This window comes from Carassius carassius, chromosome 29 (assembly GCF_963082965.1).
Source record: "Carassius carassius chromosome 29, fCarCar2.1, whole genome shotgun sequence".
NCBI lineage: Eukaryota > Metazoa > Chordata > Actinopteri > Cypriniformes > Cyprinidae > Carassius > Carassius carassius.
In genome coordinates this window covers 18,480,081-18,494,021 of record NC_081783.1, presented here as the reverse complement: position 1 = coordinate 18,494,021, position 13,941 = coordinate 18,480,081, and the positions used below count along the sequence as shown (strand labels likewise).

General features: G+C 34.6%; 1 protein-coding gene across 2 annotated transcripts in view; it reads left to right on the top strand.

The window, feature by feature from the left end:
* The window catches only part of ppp3cb (protein phosphatase 3, catalytic subunit, beta isozyme), a 48,807-nt gene that overhangs the window by 25,073 nt on the left and 9,793 nt on the right, over window positions 1–13,941 (top strand). For both annotated transcript variants that reach the window (XM_059516166.1, XM_059516165.1), the window contains exons 3-8: window positions 1,193–1,317; window positions 1,443–1,554; window positions 2,991–3,136; window positions 6,623–6,762; window positions 8,718–8,795; window positions 13,702–13,796. In XM_059516166.1, the coding sequence (XP_059372149.1) occupies window positions 1,193–1,317; window positions 1,443–1,554; window positions 2,991–3,136; window positions 6,623–6,762; window positions 8,718–8,795; window positions 13,702–13,796 (696 nt within the window). The remainder of the gene's footprint in view (window positions 1–1,192; window positions 1,318–1,442; window positions 1,555–2,990; window positions 3,137–6,622; window positions 6,763–8,717; window positions 8,796–13,701; window positions 13,797–13,941) is intronic.

Genomic DNA, 13,941 nt, shown 5'->3' with positions numbered 1-13,941 from the left:
TAAAGGGTCTCAATTAAATATGTGCAGTTTCACATGATTAATGCAAATTGTCACATGACCAGAGCAAGTTATTTCCTGTTTGCACCTTGAGAAGATGATGGCTGCATCAAAGCTCCAAAACTAAAGGCTAGAAAAGTGTCTTAATCGTGATCCTTAGGGTGTCTAGTATAAATATATGCATTCACATACTGTATATTTCGTTTTGTTGAGTGTGGTTATAGAATGAGTAAATATGCTGATGGTCACAATAGTGACCAGTGGGATAACATTGAACTTAGATATACAATATAAATCTAATTGCAGTTGCTAGTGAAAATGACAATAAAATGTTTCAGTGACAAAATATAACACTAAATTAAAAATTAAAATGTTACAAAAAATGTATGCAACATTGATAGGAACACTGAGATAAAAAATAAAATAAATATTATTATATTATTATTATATTATTATTATATTATAAATATATTATAAATATTATTGTATATTATTATTTTTAATTTAGTGTTATATTTTGTCACTGAAACATTTTATTGTCATTTTCACTAGCAACTGCAATTAGATTTATATTGTATATCTAAGTTCATTGTTATCCCACTGGTCACTATTGTGACCATCAGCATATTTACTCATTCTATAACCACACTCAACAAAACAAAATATATGTGAATGCATAAGTTTTTTATGCATAATAGTAATCCTAGAATGTGATTAAACAGTTTAAAATAGCTGGGTTAAGATATCTAACCATTTTTATGACTGCCGAAATATGTTATTTCAGTACACACATTATCACATAAAACATAAAACACATTTTTTCACACACTTTTCCAAAGTAATTAAAAAAAATAATTACTGATTATTTCAAAGGGTTACTAATGAAACATCATTGGGATATTTTCATGTCTGGGAAAAAAATGGGATTAAATGGGTTAAAATTATTAGAAAATGTAATAAATTAATAAATACATCTAATCCTAAAATTATAAATATTTGTAAGGTTTCTATGCTAGTTTATTTAATGGAAACTCAACTACAGTTAAGAGGTCTCAATTAGTCCCGTTCTCTTTTTCAACAGTCACAAACAGCAATTCTGCTAAATTCTTCCTACTATTCTAACTCTATTATTTTACTCTTTTACAAGCACTATTGTTTCCTTCGGCTATTGGCAATCTTTTTTGTGTTATTGCAGTGTGCGGGGATATTCACGGGCAGTTCTTCGACCTGATGAAGTTATTTGAGGTTGGTGGGTCTCCTGCGACAACAAGGTACCTGTTTCTAGGGGACTATGTGGACCGAGGGTATTTCAGTATTGAGGTGAGTACAAGGTTCTTTTCATCACTGCTTAGGGACCCTAGTTTGTAGGACACACCACCTCTGTCTAAATATCTTGATTTGGTCTGTGAAAGCATCTTTCTTTCTGTCTGTATTCTGTTCTTCAGTGTGTCCTTTACCTCTGGTCGCTGAAAATCCTCTACCCAAAGACGCTGTTTCTGCTGCGGGGAAACCATGAATGTAGACATTTGACTGAATATTTCACTTTCAAACAAGAATGTGAGTATTAACACGAGAAAAACTCTTCTTTGTCATTTATGGTGTCTCTACTCTTAAATTTAAGGTGTGAAACTATACAGTTCTTATAAACACAACATTTCCCCTCCTCTCTCCTCTGATGGAGGTCTTTTCTGGAGCAGTCTCTTGTCAGACAGAAAGAGAGATGCAGCGAGAGAAAGAGGGAGTATGATTAGCAGAAAATTAATTTGCCTGTTAATGTTAGGCCCAGGGAGCCTGTGAGTGTGATTTCCCTGATGAGGGGAGTGAGGAGGAGTGGGTGCCCTCCTTTACCAGCTGCTGACTGACAGAACACACACACACACACACACATTAATACACTCAAACTTGTAAACAAATGTTTACTGTGCTTTCTAAATTGGGACACACCGTACACCCAAAATGAGTTTAAAATAAAACTAAATACTACTACTTCTACTTCCGCTAATAAAGTACATCATTTAAAATAATCATAAAAAAAAACAATTAATGTATTATTTTATAAAATAAAATAAAAATTACATTTGTCATTGTTTACTCATCATCATGTTTGCGACTGAAAGTCATTATTCAATAATAATCTTCCTCTCTACATGGAGTCTGAAGTGTCATTAGCATGATATAAAATAAAATAAAAAATTATGAATATTAGAAATATTAATTTGAATTAGATCCAGCTGAATGAATGATATATATATATATATATATATATATATATATATATATATATATATATATATATATATATATATATATATATATATATATATATATATATATATATATATGTGTGTGTGTGTGTGTGTGTGTGTGTGTGTGTGTGTGTGTGTGTGTGTTTTGTCATATATTTTGGTTATATAATTTGTCTAATAACTAATTTGCCTCCAGAGTATGACTGTATACATTCACTCATTGTGATGTATATTTGAGAAGGCCGTCACATTCGGTGTAGATTCCTGACACAGATAACATTTGTATTCTTATACTACTACGCTACATACGTTTTACATATTGATTGTAGTTTTTACAGAAACTTCATTACTGGCAGTATTTGTGTGTGAATAGAGGAAAGACGGAGGGAGAGCTGGAGAGAAAATGCAGAGTGCTGCGGTGATGTGGCTGAACAGATTGGTAGATTTGGAGCAGTGAGATTGACACAGCACAGACTGTCTCTCACACATGCACACACACGCACGCACATCTCAGGTTTAGTGTCCTCTGAAAGTGTAAATGAATGCAAGAGCTTAATGTACTAATTAGTTTCATACAGAGAAAATAAACTCTTCAGAAGAAGCTCACTTCATATCTGAGCTCTGGAGTGACATTACTTCTCATCCGTATCTCTTCTGCGCTCTTTTTGTTTGTCTCACTCTCTGTCTCTTGGGTGAAATCAGATGCTCCGTGCAGGTGTGTGTGATCTCTGTATCTCTTCCTTTCAGGTAAAATCAAATACTCGGAGCAGGTGTATGACGTGTGCATGGATGCGTTTGACTGTCTGCCTCTGGCTGCTCTGATGAATCAGCAGTTTTTGTGTGTTCATGGCGGCCTGTCTCCAGAGATACACACATTAGATGACATTAAGAGGGTGAGTGTGTGTTTGTATATATTTTATGCTTGTTCTTTTGAACTTTCTACTCAAAGATTAATAAATGTGTCAATGTGTTTTCACAAAAATATTAAGCAGCATGACTGTTTTCAACAAAAATAAAAATGTTTATTTTGTAGCAAATCATCATGTTAGAACCATTTCTGAATTCCTTAAGGATCATGTCACACTAAAGACTGGAGTAATGATGCTGAAAATTCAGCTTTGCATCACAGGAATAAATTAAGTTTTAAAATATAATGCAAAATAAAACAGCTATCTTAAATTGTAATACTATTTATCAATATAATATTTTTTGACTGTATTTTTGAGCATATAAATGCAGCCTTGGTGAGCATAAGAGGCTAAACCCCAGAAATTCCTTAACAAGCAATCCTAGATGAGTTCAAATGTTTTACGCAGAGGTGGGTAGAGTACCCAAAAACTGTACTCAAGTAAAAGTAAAAATACTTATAGAAATATTTAATCAAGTAAAAGTAAAAGTACTAGTCTGAATAGTTACTTGAGTAAGAGTAAAAAAGTATCAGATAAAAAATCGACTCAAGTAGTTGTGTACTAGTTACTTTGGGTCATATATACTGAGTCTATTTTTATTTAGATATATAGATCAAATGTATGTAGTGTGTGTGTGTGTGTGTGTGTGTGTGTGTGTGTGTGTGTGTGTGTGTGTGTGTGTGTGTGTGTGTGTGTGTGTGTGTGTATATATATATATTTCATCAGCCTTTACTCCAGTCTTCAATGTCACATAATCCTTCAGAAATCATTCCAATATGCTGATTTACTATCACAGATGTTCTTTTTATCTTTCTATGCATCAAATAATCCTAAACAAAAAAAATTTAGGCAGCAAAACGGTTTCCAGCACTGGTAATAAATCAATATGTTAGATTTATATTTTGAAGGATCATGACTCTGAAGACTGGAGTAACAGCTGATGAAAATTCGGATTTGCATCACGAAATAAATTATATAAGAATGTATTATATATGTATAAATAACCTCTGACACAAAGAAGAGTGAAAACTCCTAACATAACCGCTAAGTTACTGAACATCTGAACATAACGAACCAAATGCACATTGACGGATCTTCTTTCATCTGTTCTGCAAAATGTAAACAAATGTATATTTCTGTAAGTGTAAATATTGTGGAAATATCATTATTAATTGTGTCTAGGCATAGGGGGGTCGTTATGTGACACACAGCAGCCACAGCATATTGGCAAATTATTATTATTTTTATTTTTTTTTCATTTTTATTAGAAACATTCCCAGAAGCATGAACTATATAATGAAATATCTCGATTCTCACTTTTCATAAATTGTTAATAATGATAATATGCGATGGTCAAAGTAGCCTGATTATGTAATTTATTATAAAAACCTGTCTGTTTACTTAAGTAATATAGGTGACATGCCATAACATATTTTTAATACGGCTGACTTTATATTAAATGTGAATTTAACATTGAAAGTTAATGTGATATAAAAACTGCTACTAATCTTCATTGTTCAGAAAGAGAGCAAATAACATTTACATTATTAAAGATAATTTTCGCTGACAGTCTATCAATCACTCTCAGAAACTCCCATTAAAATCACTGAACCTGTTAACACTGTGAAATCAATATCTTATTTACAGATTCGTACACACACATCGGCACTTTGTTGTTTCTGAAGAGAGAATTCGCCAGAAAGCGGTCTCCAGTCAGTGAGCGAGTGAAGGAAGCACCGACATTTCAGCGATGACTCATCTGAACGCCTCTGATTGGCCAATGCTTTAATAAGCTCAACAGAATCTTGTGTGATTGGTTATAATGCGCAGCACTGTAAAAACGCGTCTGTCTCTGGCTCACCGCCAGCCAGCGAACACAGATCTGAATTTAGCAGCTAATGATATGACTCGCTGAGTTCTCACACCGGTGTGATTGTATTAATATAAAAAATATTAATCGGCTATTTTTTGTCTTTTGGAAGCTGCATTCAACTTGGTTCCCCTCTATTATAAGTTACATGTACAACAAACTAATGTCATAGTGGTATCGTGTACTGAGTGTAGCCCAAGTTATACCTGTTGAACCGTAGACAGCGCATGTGGTGTTCATCTAATACAGATCTTCATCGCAAGCAAATAATAGCCTTTGCAGATTTGCTTTCAATTCAGTGCAGATCCAGCCACGTCTTCAACGCTCTTTCTGTTCCTAAACGTTACAACTCTGAGTGAAGTGAACCATTTCAAACGCTCAACGCGCACGGCAGGATACTGAACGAATCATTCAAACTGATTCACGAACCAATTCACTGGTTAGCCAACTGGTTTGATCAAGCCATTGAACAGAATTGACTCAAAAGAATGAATCATTCGTCAATGGGAATCGCTCATTGCCCTGAGAGAAGTAGACGTCGCGTTTGGATCAAACTAAAGCATTTTTAACATTTATTGCATTAAGATAAAGTAACGAGAGGAGCGTGGCCCACAGTAACAAAGTAAAAATACAAATTTTTGCCCCAAAAATTACTCAAGTAAGAGTAAAAGTACCCATCTTTAAATGTACTCCAAAAAGTATTAGTTACCCCAAAAATTTACTCAAGTAAATGTAACGAAGTAAATGTAACTCGTTTCTACCCTGGTTTTACGTGTTAAGACTGAGCTCTAACAACAGACGTTTGACGGATCTTCTGAAAATCTCCCATTATGCCTCTGGTGTGTTTTCTTTAGCAATGAACAGGCTGTGCACAAACACAGCACACAACACTGTTTATTATTATTATTATTCTTGTCTTCGTTACTTTATACAACAAAGTATATTTATTTTCAATGCAGAAAAAAAAGAATGCAAATGTAAATAAATGTACATGGAGTAAAAAAGTAGTATTAACAAATTAAAACAATAGTGTGGTGTAAAATAAGATAATAATACAGAAAAATATGGTTAAATATTAATAATGTTTTTCATTTATTAGTATTATTAGCATATTTAAATAATATTGAATTTTAGTGATGTTGACACTGAGCATATGACTCACTGCATTAATGTAAAAACTTGAGATAAACATTTTCAGATTTTAATTGTTCAACTAATATAGTGCCACTCTTTTGCATTTAGAATAAAATAAAGCAATACTGTTTACATTTTTACATGTATTTATATATATATATAAATATATATAAATACATGTAAAAATATATATATTTTTTAAATATATATATATATAAATATATTATAAATATATATATATATATATATATATATATATATATATATATATATATATATATATATATATATATATTTATTTATTTATTTATATTTATATTTGTATTTGTGGGGAAATTTGTCAACTAATTTGCCTCCAGAGTATGGCTGTATTTAACATGCACTCATTGTTATGCAGTATTGATTCTCGAAACAGAGCACATTTCTTATACTACTTAGACTAAACTGTCACTCTGTTTGTCTCTCAGCTGGACAGATTCAAGGAACCGCCAGCATTTGGCCCCATGTGTGATCTGCTCTGGGCCGACCCGCTGGAGGACTTCGGCAATGAAAAGAGTCAAGATTACTTCGGTCACAACACGGTGCGCGGATGCTCCTACTTCTACAGGTGAACACACAGCCTCCTTCGGTATCTCAGGGATTTCTCCTAGACAGCAAACTGAGACTCTCCTGTTCTCACATTTCTCCTCAGAAAACCCCCAGTAACCTGAAATCTCATTCTCAAACATTGACTCTGATGATCTACATTTATTTTATAACGCTATACTCTTACTGTATGTCAACAGTTGTGTAATTTATGCATTTTATATTAATTACGTTTAATTTTAGGAGAGCCATCTTAAATTGTAAATCTTCTGCACTATGAACGAACAACCACTGAGCAAACCGATGTTCCTCAGGGACCGTTTGTACAGTCAAATAAAGGTGCAGATGAAAGTCCAGCGCCTGAAGTGCTGCACGAGTTTAACTGGAATTGTAAAGCAGTCCAAACAGTGACCAACCTCAGCACAACACAGAATCCCCACAATCCCACGGGAATCTGCGCTCTGCCGTTACCATGACAACTGGCTACTACTGCCAGATCCGCTGAGATATGAAGATACAGAGATATTGTGAGAACCTGAGATAAAGACAGAAATGATGGAGCAGAAAAGGAAGAGAGGATAGAAAAGAGGGCCAAGCGATTAATCGAAATGAAACTGAAATCGTGATATGGCTTAGTGCGATTACCAAATCACAAAGGCTCCTATTTAATTAAACAATTAGTAAAGCATTTTGTAACGAGAAGCATTTTTAAACCTGTAGCCAACAAAGGAGAAGCAGTTTTCCACATGATAAATGTACAATGGCTTAACATTTGAAAATAAAGACATTTAGACATACATTTGTATATTATATACATTTAAAAAAAAAAAAAGTCCCGTAAAAAGATAAATGACTGGCAGCTAAGGCTGCCAAATTAAAAACGTAAAATTAAAGTAAAAAATCTTAATTGAAACAAGGAAAAATCTGTAAAATTATAGTTTTTGCACTTTATTTCAATTAAGATATTTTACTTTAATTTGATGTTTTTTCTTTATATTTTTTACAGTGTAATATTCTATATATATGTATATAATATTATTACATATAATACTATTATTTTTCTGTTATACTTTAAAATAAATTAGTAATAATGTAGAATGTATATTTTAGCTAAATTACAAGGAATCACAGCAAATCTAGAGCAATCAAATAAACAAAAATAGATAGCATTTTTACTTTAAAATTACTTTTAGATTCAGACTTACTTAAAAATATATACAGAAAAAGAGCGAGTGAAAGAGGAGGGATCCCACAGCTAAAATTGCACAGAATGTGAATGAGAGCCTTGGGTGTGAAGGTTATTACCCACAATCCTCATTGTTTTCACTTCTTATGAAACCTTCTGAAATCAATGAAACACAAGAGTGTGTGTCTGTATGCGCTTTAGGTCTGTTACATTTAATATATCAGTATAAAATAAGAAAATAATAGAATGCTAAGTTAAACTAACAAATAACATGCAGGACTATTTTTCAACATGCAATCAAACACCACCAAGTCTGAGTGCTCATCTCTTTACTGGTTTCACAGTTAGACCCTTCAGATATTTTGAGCAGAAAATGATGGTGATTTCACTGTAAGCTGCACATTTTCATCACTGCTCCCCCCTGGTGGCTGATAGCGGCAAGACAATAATAAACACGATAGCAACGGGTGAAGTCCTCTATCATAAATATCAGAAGGCTGTGTAATCAAATAAAACCTAATGAACTGGCAATGAGGTTTCAACAGATATGCTAGATCTAAATCACAAGTGCTAACTGGACTATTAGTAATGACACACTAACATCCTGCTGGAAAAAGCAGTCTTTGTTGGTTTGCTGGGCTTAGCTGGTTTTAGATGCTCTCTCAGCCTGGCTATGTATTTAGCTAGTTATTTAGTAAAATGAGTTGTGTTATTAGTGAAGGACTGTAAACAGTGTTTATCAAGCCTCATTAATGTTGGGTTTATGTTTTTTTTTGTTTTGTTTTTTACAGCTATCCTGCAGTGTGTGAGTTTTTACAGACCAACAACTTACTGTCTGTCATCAGGGCACATGAGGCACAGGATGCGGGGTGAGAAACCAACTTCACTTCTGACCTCTTGTCTCTTTCTATGTGGCTGTTTTCTTCACCTTTCTCACCTCCTACAGATATGCCTGATGAAACACCCACACAAAAGCAGTATGTGTACAGTATATTGACAGGCTGGTGGAGTTTGTGTTGATGGATGATCATATACAGCAGACAGACAGACAGACACATAGAGCCATTGATTCTCCATAATCCACATACATTACAGTACAGTACTGTTTATTGATCTGAAATTCCACCAGTGAACAAACATTTACCTATTCACCTCCGCCCATGCCCACTTATCGGTCAGTGAAGCTTTAAATGTGCAAAGATACTCTACAATACTCCACAATAGTGAACTATACCCTACAGCTAAACAACAGTCAGTAATGCATCTACAATATTCAGTACACAGGGATTAAAGTTATCCGTCGCTACTGTGGATTTACGTTAATTGCAACGAGTCATTTGGAAAAAATTATCGGAAAAGAAACATGCAGCGTATTGTTGTTGTTGTTAACCCACATGGAAAGAACCTATATGAGGATATATGCGCATATATGAAACCTATATGCAGTTTATATGCACATATATATGCCACATAATTGTGTCAGTCAGAGCAAGAAGTACCAGTCAGGTAAGAAAATCTAGTTTTCCTTGTGTTAAGTCAAAGTTTTGGGGTGCTTTTGTTTTGCATTCTAGTATTGTGTAATCGGTTTATTGCGCCAATTTTATATATGTCACATATATTAAAAACCTATATTAAAACATTTATGTTTATATAGGTTATTTCCATGTGGATTGTTCTGCCTGCACACCAAAATCATCTCGCCATGGCTGCAGCTTCTTAGTGACAATATAGTGTAGACAACATGGAGCAGAATTTGAATTTCTACGCGTGATTGCTGCTGTTAATAACAATTCTACTCATTCCCACAGGTTCCGTGTTTATAACGGGATGACAGATGACGAAATGTATCATTTACATGTGTTTGCAAATGTGATATTGATTTAATACAACAGTTCAATAAACAAGTACTGCCTGATTTTGCTCTGTCTTCAACGAAAATAGTTCTAAATATACAGGTGCATCTCAATAAATTAGAATATTGTGTAAAAGTTAATTTATTTCAGTAATTCAACTCAAATTGTAAAACTTGTGTATTAAATACATTTAATGCACACAGACTGAAGTACTTTTAGTCTTTGGTTCTTTTAATTGTGATGATTTTGGCTCACATTTAACAAAAACCCACCAATACACTATCTTAACAAATTAGATTACTTCAAGAACAACAACTTTTGGTGCTTTTGGCAGTGTGGGCAGGTGCCAAATCCTGCTGGAAAATGAATTCAGCATTTTCAAAAAGCTGGTCAGCAGAAGGAAACATGAAGTGCTCCAAAATTTCTTGGGAAACGGGTGCAGTGACTTTGGTTTTCAAATAACACAATGGACCAACACCAGCAGATGACATTGCACCCCAAATCATCACAGACTGTGGAAACCTAACACTGGACTTCAAGCAACTTGGGCTATGAGCTTCTCCACCCTTCCTCCAGACTCCAGGACCATTGGTTTGCAATGAAATACAAAACTTGCTCTCTTCTGAAAAAGAGGACTTTAGACCACTGGGCAAAAAGTCCAGTTCTTGTTCTCTTTAGCCCAGGTAAGATGCCTCTGACGTTGTTGCTTAACAAGAGGAATACGACAACTGTAGCCAAATTCCTTGACACGTCTGTGTGTGGTGGCTCTTGATGCCTTGACCTCAGCCTCATTTCATTCCTTGTGAAGTTCACTGAAATTCTTGAATCGATTTTACTTGACAATCCTCATAAGTCTGCGGTTCTCTCGGTTGGTTGTGCATCTTTTTCTTCCACACTTTTTCCTTCCACTCAACTTTCTGTTAACATGCTTGGATACAGCACTCTGTGAACAGCCAGCTTCTTTGGCAATGAATGTTTGTGGCTTACCCTCCTTGTGAAGGGTGTTATTGATTGTCTTCAGGACTACTGTCAGATCAGCAGTCTTCCCCATGATTGTGTAGCCTAGTGAATCAAACTGAGAGACCATTTTGAAGACTCAGGAAACCTTTGCAGGTGTTTTGAGTTGATTAGCTGATTGGCATGTCACCATATTCTAATTTGTTGAGATCGTGAATTGGTGGGGTTTTATTAAATGTTAGCCAAAATAATCACAATTAAAAGAACCAAAGACTTAAACTACTTCAGTCTGTGTTCATTGAATTTAATACACAAGTTTCACAATTGAGTTGAATTACTGAAATAAATGAAATTTTCCACGACATTCTAATTAATTGAGACGCACCTGTACTAACAGCTCAGCCACTGCTCATCTCTAAAAGCAAACACAGCAGAGATTCATTCATTCAATGAAAGTGCAATTTTGAACAGTCAGTGATTCATGATTACCCATTCATAAAGACAGTCACTTGCTTCATTCCTGAATGTATCAGACATTCCAACGAATCAATTGAATGCATGATTAGGTGATAAAATCAGTTAATTTGCCGCTACCTGCTGGTGGATTTAGTTTCAATTTTTAGTGTATAATTTCAGTTATTTAAACCCTTTAATATTTCTGTATTCAAACTTTTATATTTAAAACATTAATCTCCACATGAATGTATGAATTTAATTGCACTCATGCCACCTCTGAGCCTCATTAAACGTCTCAAAATTTACCTACAAGCCACTTTTGTGTTCTTCTGTCCCTCCTCTGTAGTACAAATAATTTTTTTATTAATACTATCATATGATTGGTAATTTATTTGTCTATTCTACCTCTTATTATATGGTTTTAAATAAAAAATTTAAGAAGCTTAGAATTAGAATTTGACAGATGAAAATTATTGCCATTACAAAGGTAAAAAGAAAATACCCCTGTAAGTCACTTGAAGGAGTCAAACGTCACCTCATATTAAAAAGGATAATTTTTGATCAGAAATTTTGATTATTGATCAGAAGGTTCTCCTAAATCTTTTTTAATTAGGAGGACAAGCACTCCTAAAAAGAAAATTAAGCATAGAGCCATGTGTAATAGAATATTAGATTAGCGCATGAGGTCTTAAAGAGACAGCAGCCTAAATAAACCTCCTTCTACCTTTCATTATACAGTGAAGACTACCCAGTGTTATTTTATTTTGTTTGTGCTATTGATTGTCATTCATTTCATAAATTCAATTCTGAGTGCATGTGATTCTTTTGTGGGAAGGGGAGAGGAGGGGGCATGGTCCATGGGAAATAGTCCTGCCACCACAACTGGAAAAAATCCTAGGAATGTCACGTCATATTAGGATGGCTAATTTTTGAACAGTTTTTTTTTTTTTTTTCGGTCAGAAGGTGCTTCTAAATTTGCAAGAAAAAAAGTGATATGACGTGATATTCAGCCAAGTATGGTGACCCATACTCAGAATTCGTGCTCTGCATTTAACCCATCCAAAGTGCACACACACACAGCAGTGAACACACACACACTGTGAACACACACCCAGAGCAGTGGGCAGCCATTTATGCTGCGGCGCCCGGGGAGCAGTTGGGGGTTCAGGGCCTTGCTCAAGGGCACCTAAGTCGTGGTATTGCCGGCCTGAGACTCGAACCCACAACCCTAGGGTTAGGAGTCAAACTCTCTAACCACTAGGCCACGACTTCCCAAGAAAAAAAAACTGCTCTTAAAGGGGTCATATGATGTTGCTAAAAAGAACATTATTTGGTGTAATGAAATGTGTTTATGTGGTTTAAGGTTCAAAAATTATTATACAATTTAAATTCACGTCTCACATACTTCAATGAACTTTGAATTGAACATATACGTTCGCTTCGAACTGGAATCATGACGGAATATCCTGTGATGTCCACTTTGCAGGGCACTTACTTTCGAATAGAACAAACTGCTCAAAACTTGTGTTTAAATCATCATTGGCAAATCCTTTACGTATGTAAAAATACTTATAGACTGAGTCAGAACAGCCGGCAATGTAGTATTCTCTCCCAGGATCAGGAAACACTCTTCAATAAAATGTGCTGCACACATCTGAATATTTGGGTTGAACTGTTCTGGAACAGTGTTGTAGATACAACTTAACCACTGTTTTCTAGTTGTGTCCTCTTTTGGAAGGCCAAACAAAGTATTTTTGCTTTCACAGTGAAACTCCACAACAGCGAGAATAAAAGTTACGCTTTCTTTCTTTGTGTGAACATTTGGGCAGCATTATGCAAATCTTCCCACATAGTGATGTAGAGATGTGGGGGCGTGTTTAAACGAGCTGTTTTAGGGGGGCATGGACAAGTCTTAACTTTTATAAAGAATATCTCTTTGGATTTGAGACTTTAATCTTTGCAACTTTACAGATCTTCTTTATGCACCAAGAGCTTGTAACACTTCAAAGATAAAGGAAAAATTTAAATCGCATCATATGACCCCTTTAAACTGGGTGTATGACAGGTATTGCTGTGGAATGGGGTTTGGATGAGGATAAAATTTCAGTCAAAAAATTTTTTTTTTCTTTAATCCCTGAGTACAACAGAAGACAACAACAGACAGTTAGATGAGTACATTCATTTTACACAGACTAATAATATTAATGTTCTTTCATCAAATTTAAAGCATTTTATGTTTGTTGTATTGCACACCTTTGCACATTAAAGTCCAAGTTCTTTAAAATAAACAGTGAATAAAGGCTTCCGAACAATCATGTATTATTATGAGACTATGCTTTGAGAAACAAAACTTTTTGGGGTTTTAAACGGGGTCCACCACAAATAAGTACTTAATTTTTAGCAAAATCTGAGGAAGAAGATTATTTTTCCCTCACTTATTTCCTGTTGTGATTCTGATTGCCATACTCTAATTATGTTCCTTCTCTTCTTTGTTTTCTTGCTCTCTCAGTTACCGTATGTACAGGAAGAGCCAGACTACAGGTTTCCCTTCTCTCATCACCATCTTCTCAGCTCCAAACTACCTGGACGTTTACAACAACAAAGGTCTGAATTCAGGGGGCTATTTCATAAAAGATGCTAAGAAAAGTGGGAATTAAAGTCCAAAACCTGACTTGAATTTATCTAAGAAATCAATCGGGACTAAAGCTGTTTCATAAACGATGATTTAGGTTCACACAATCTCACTAAT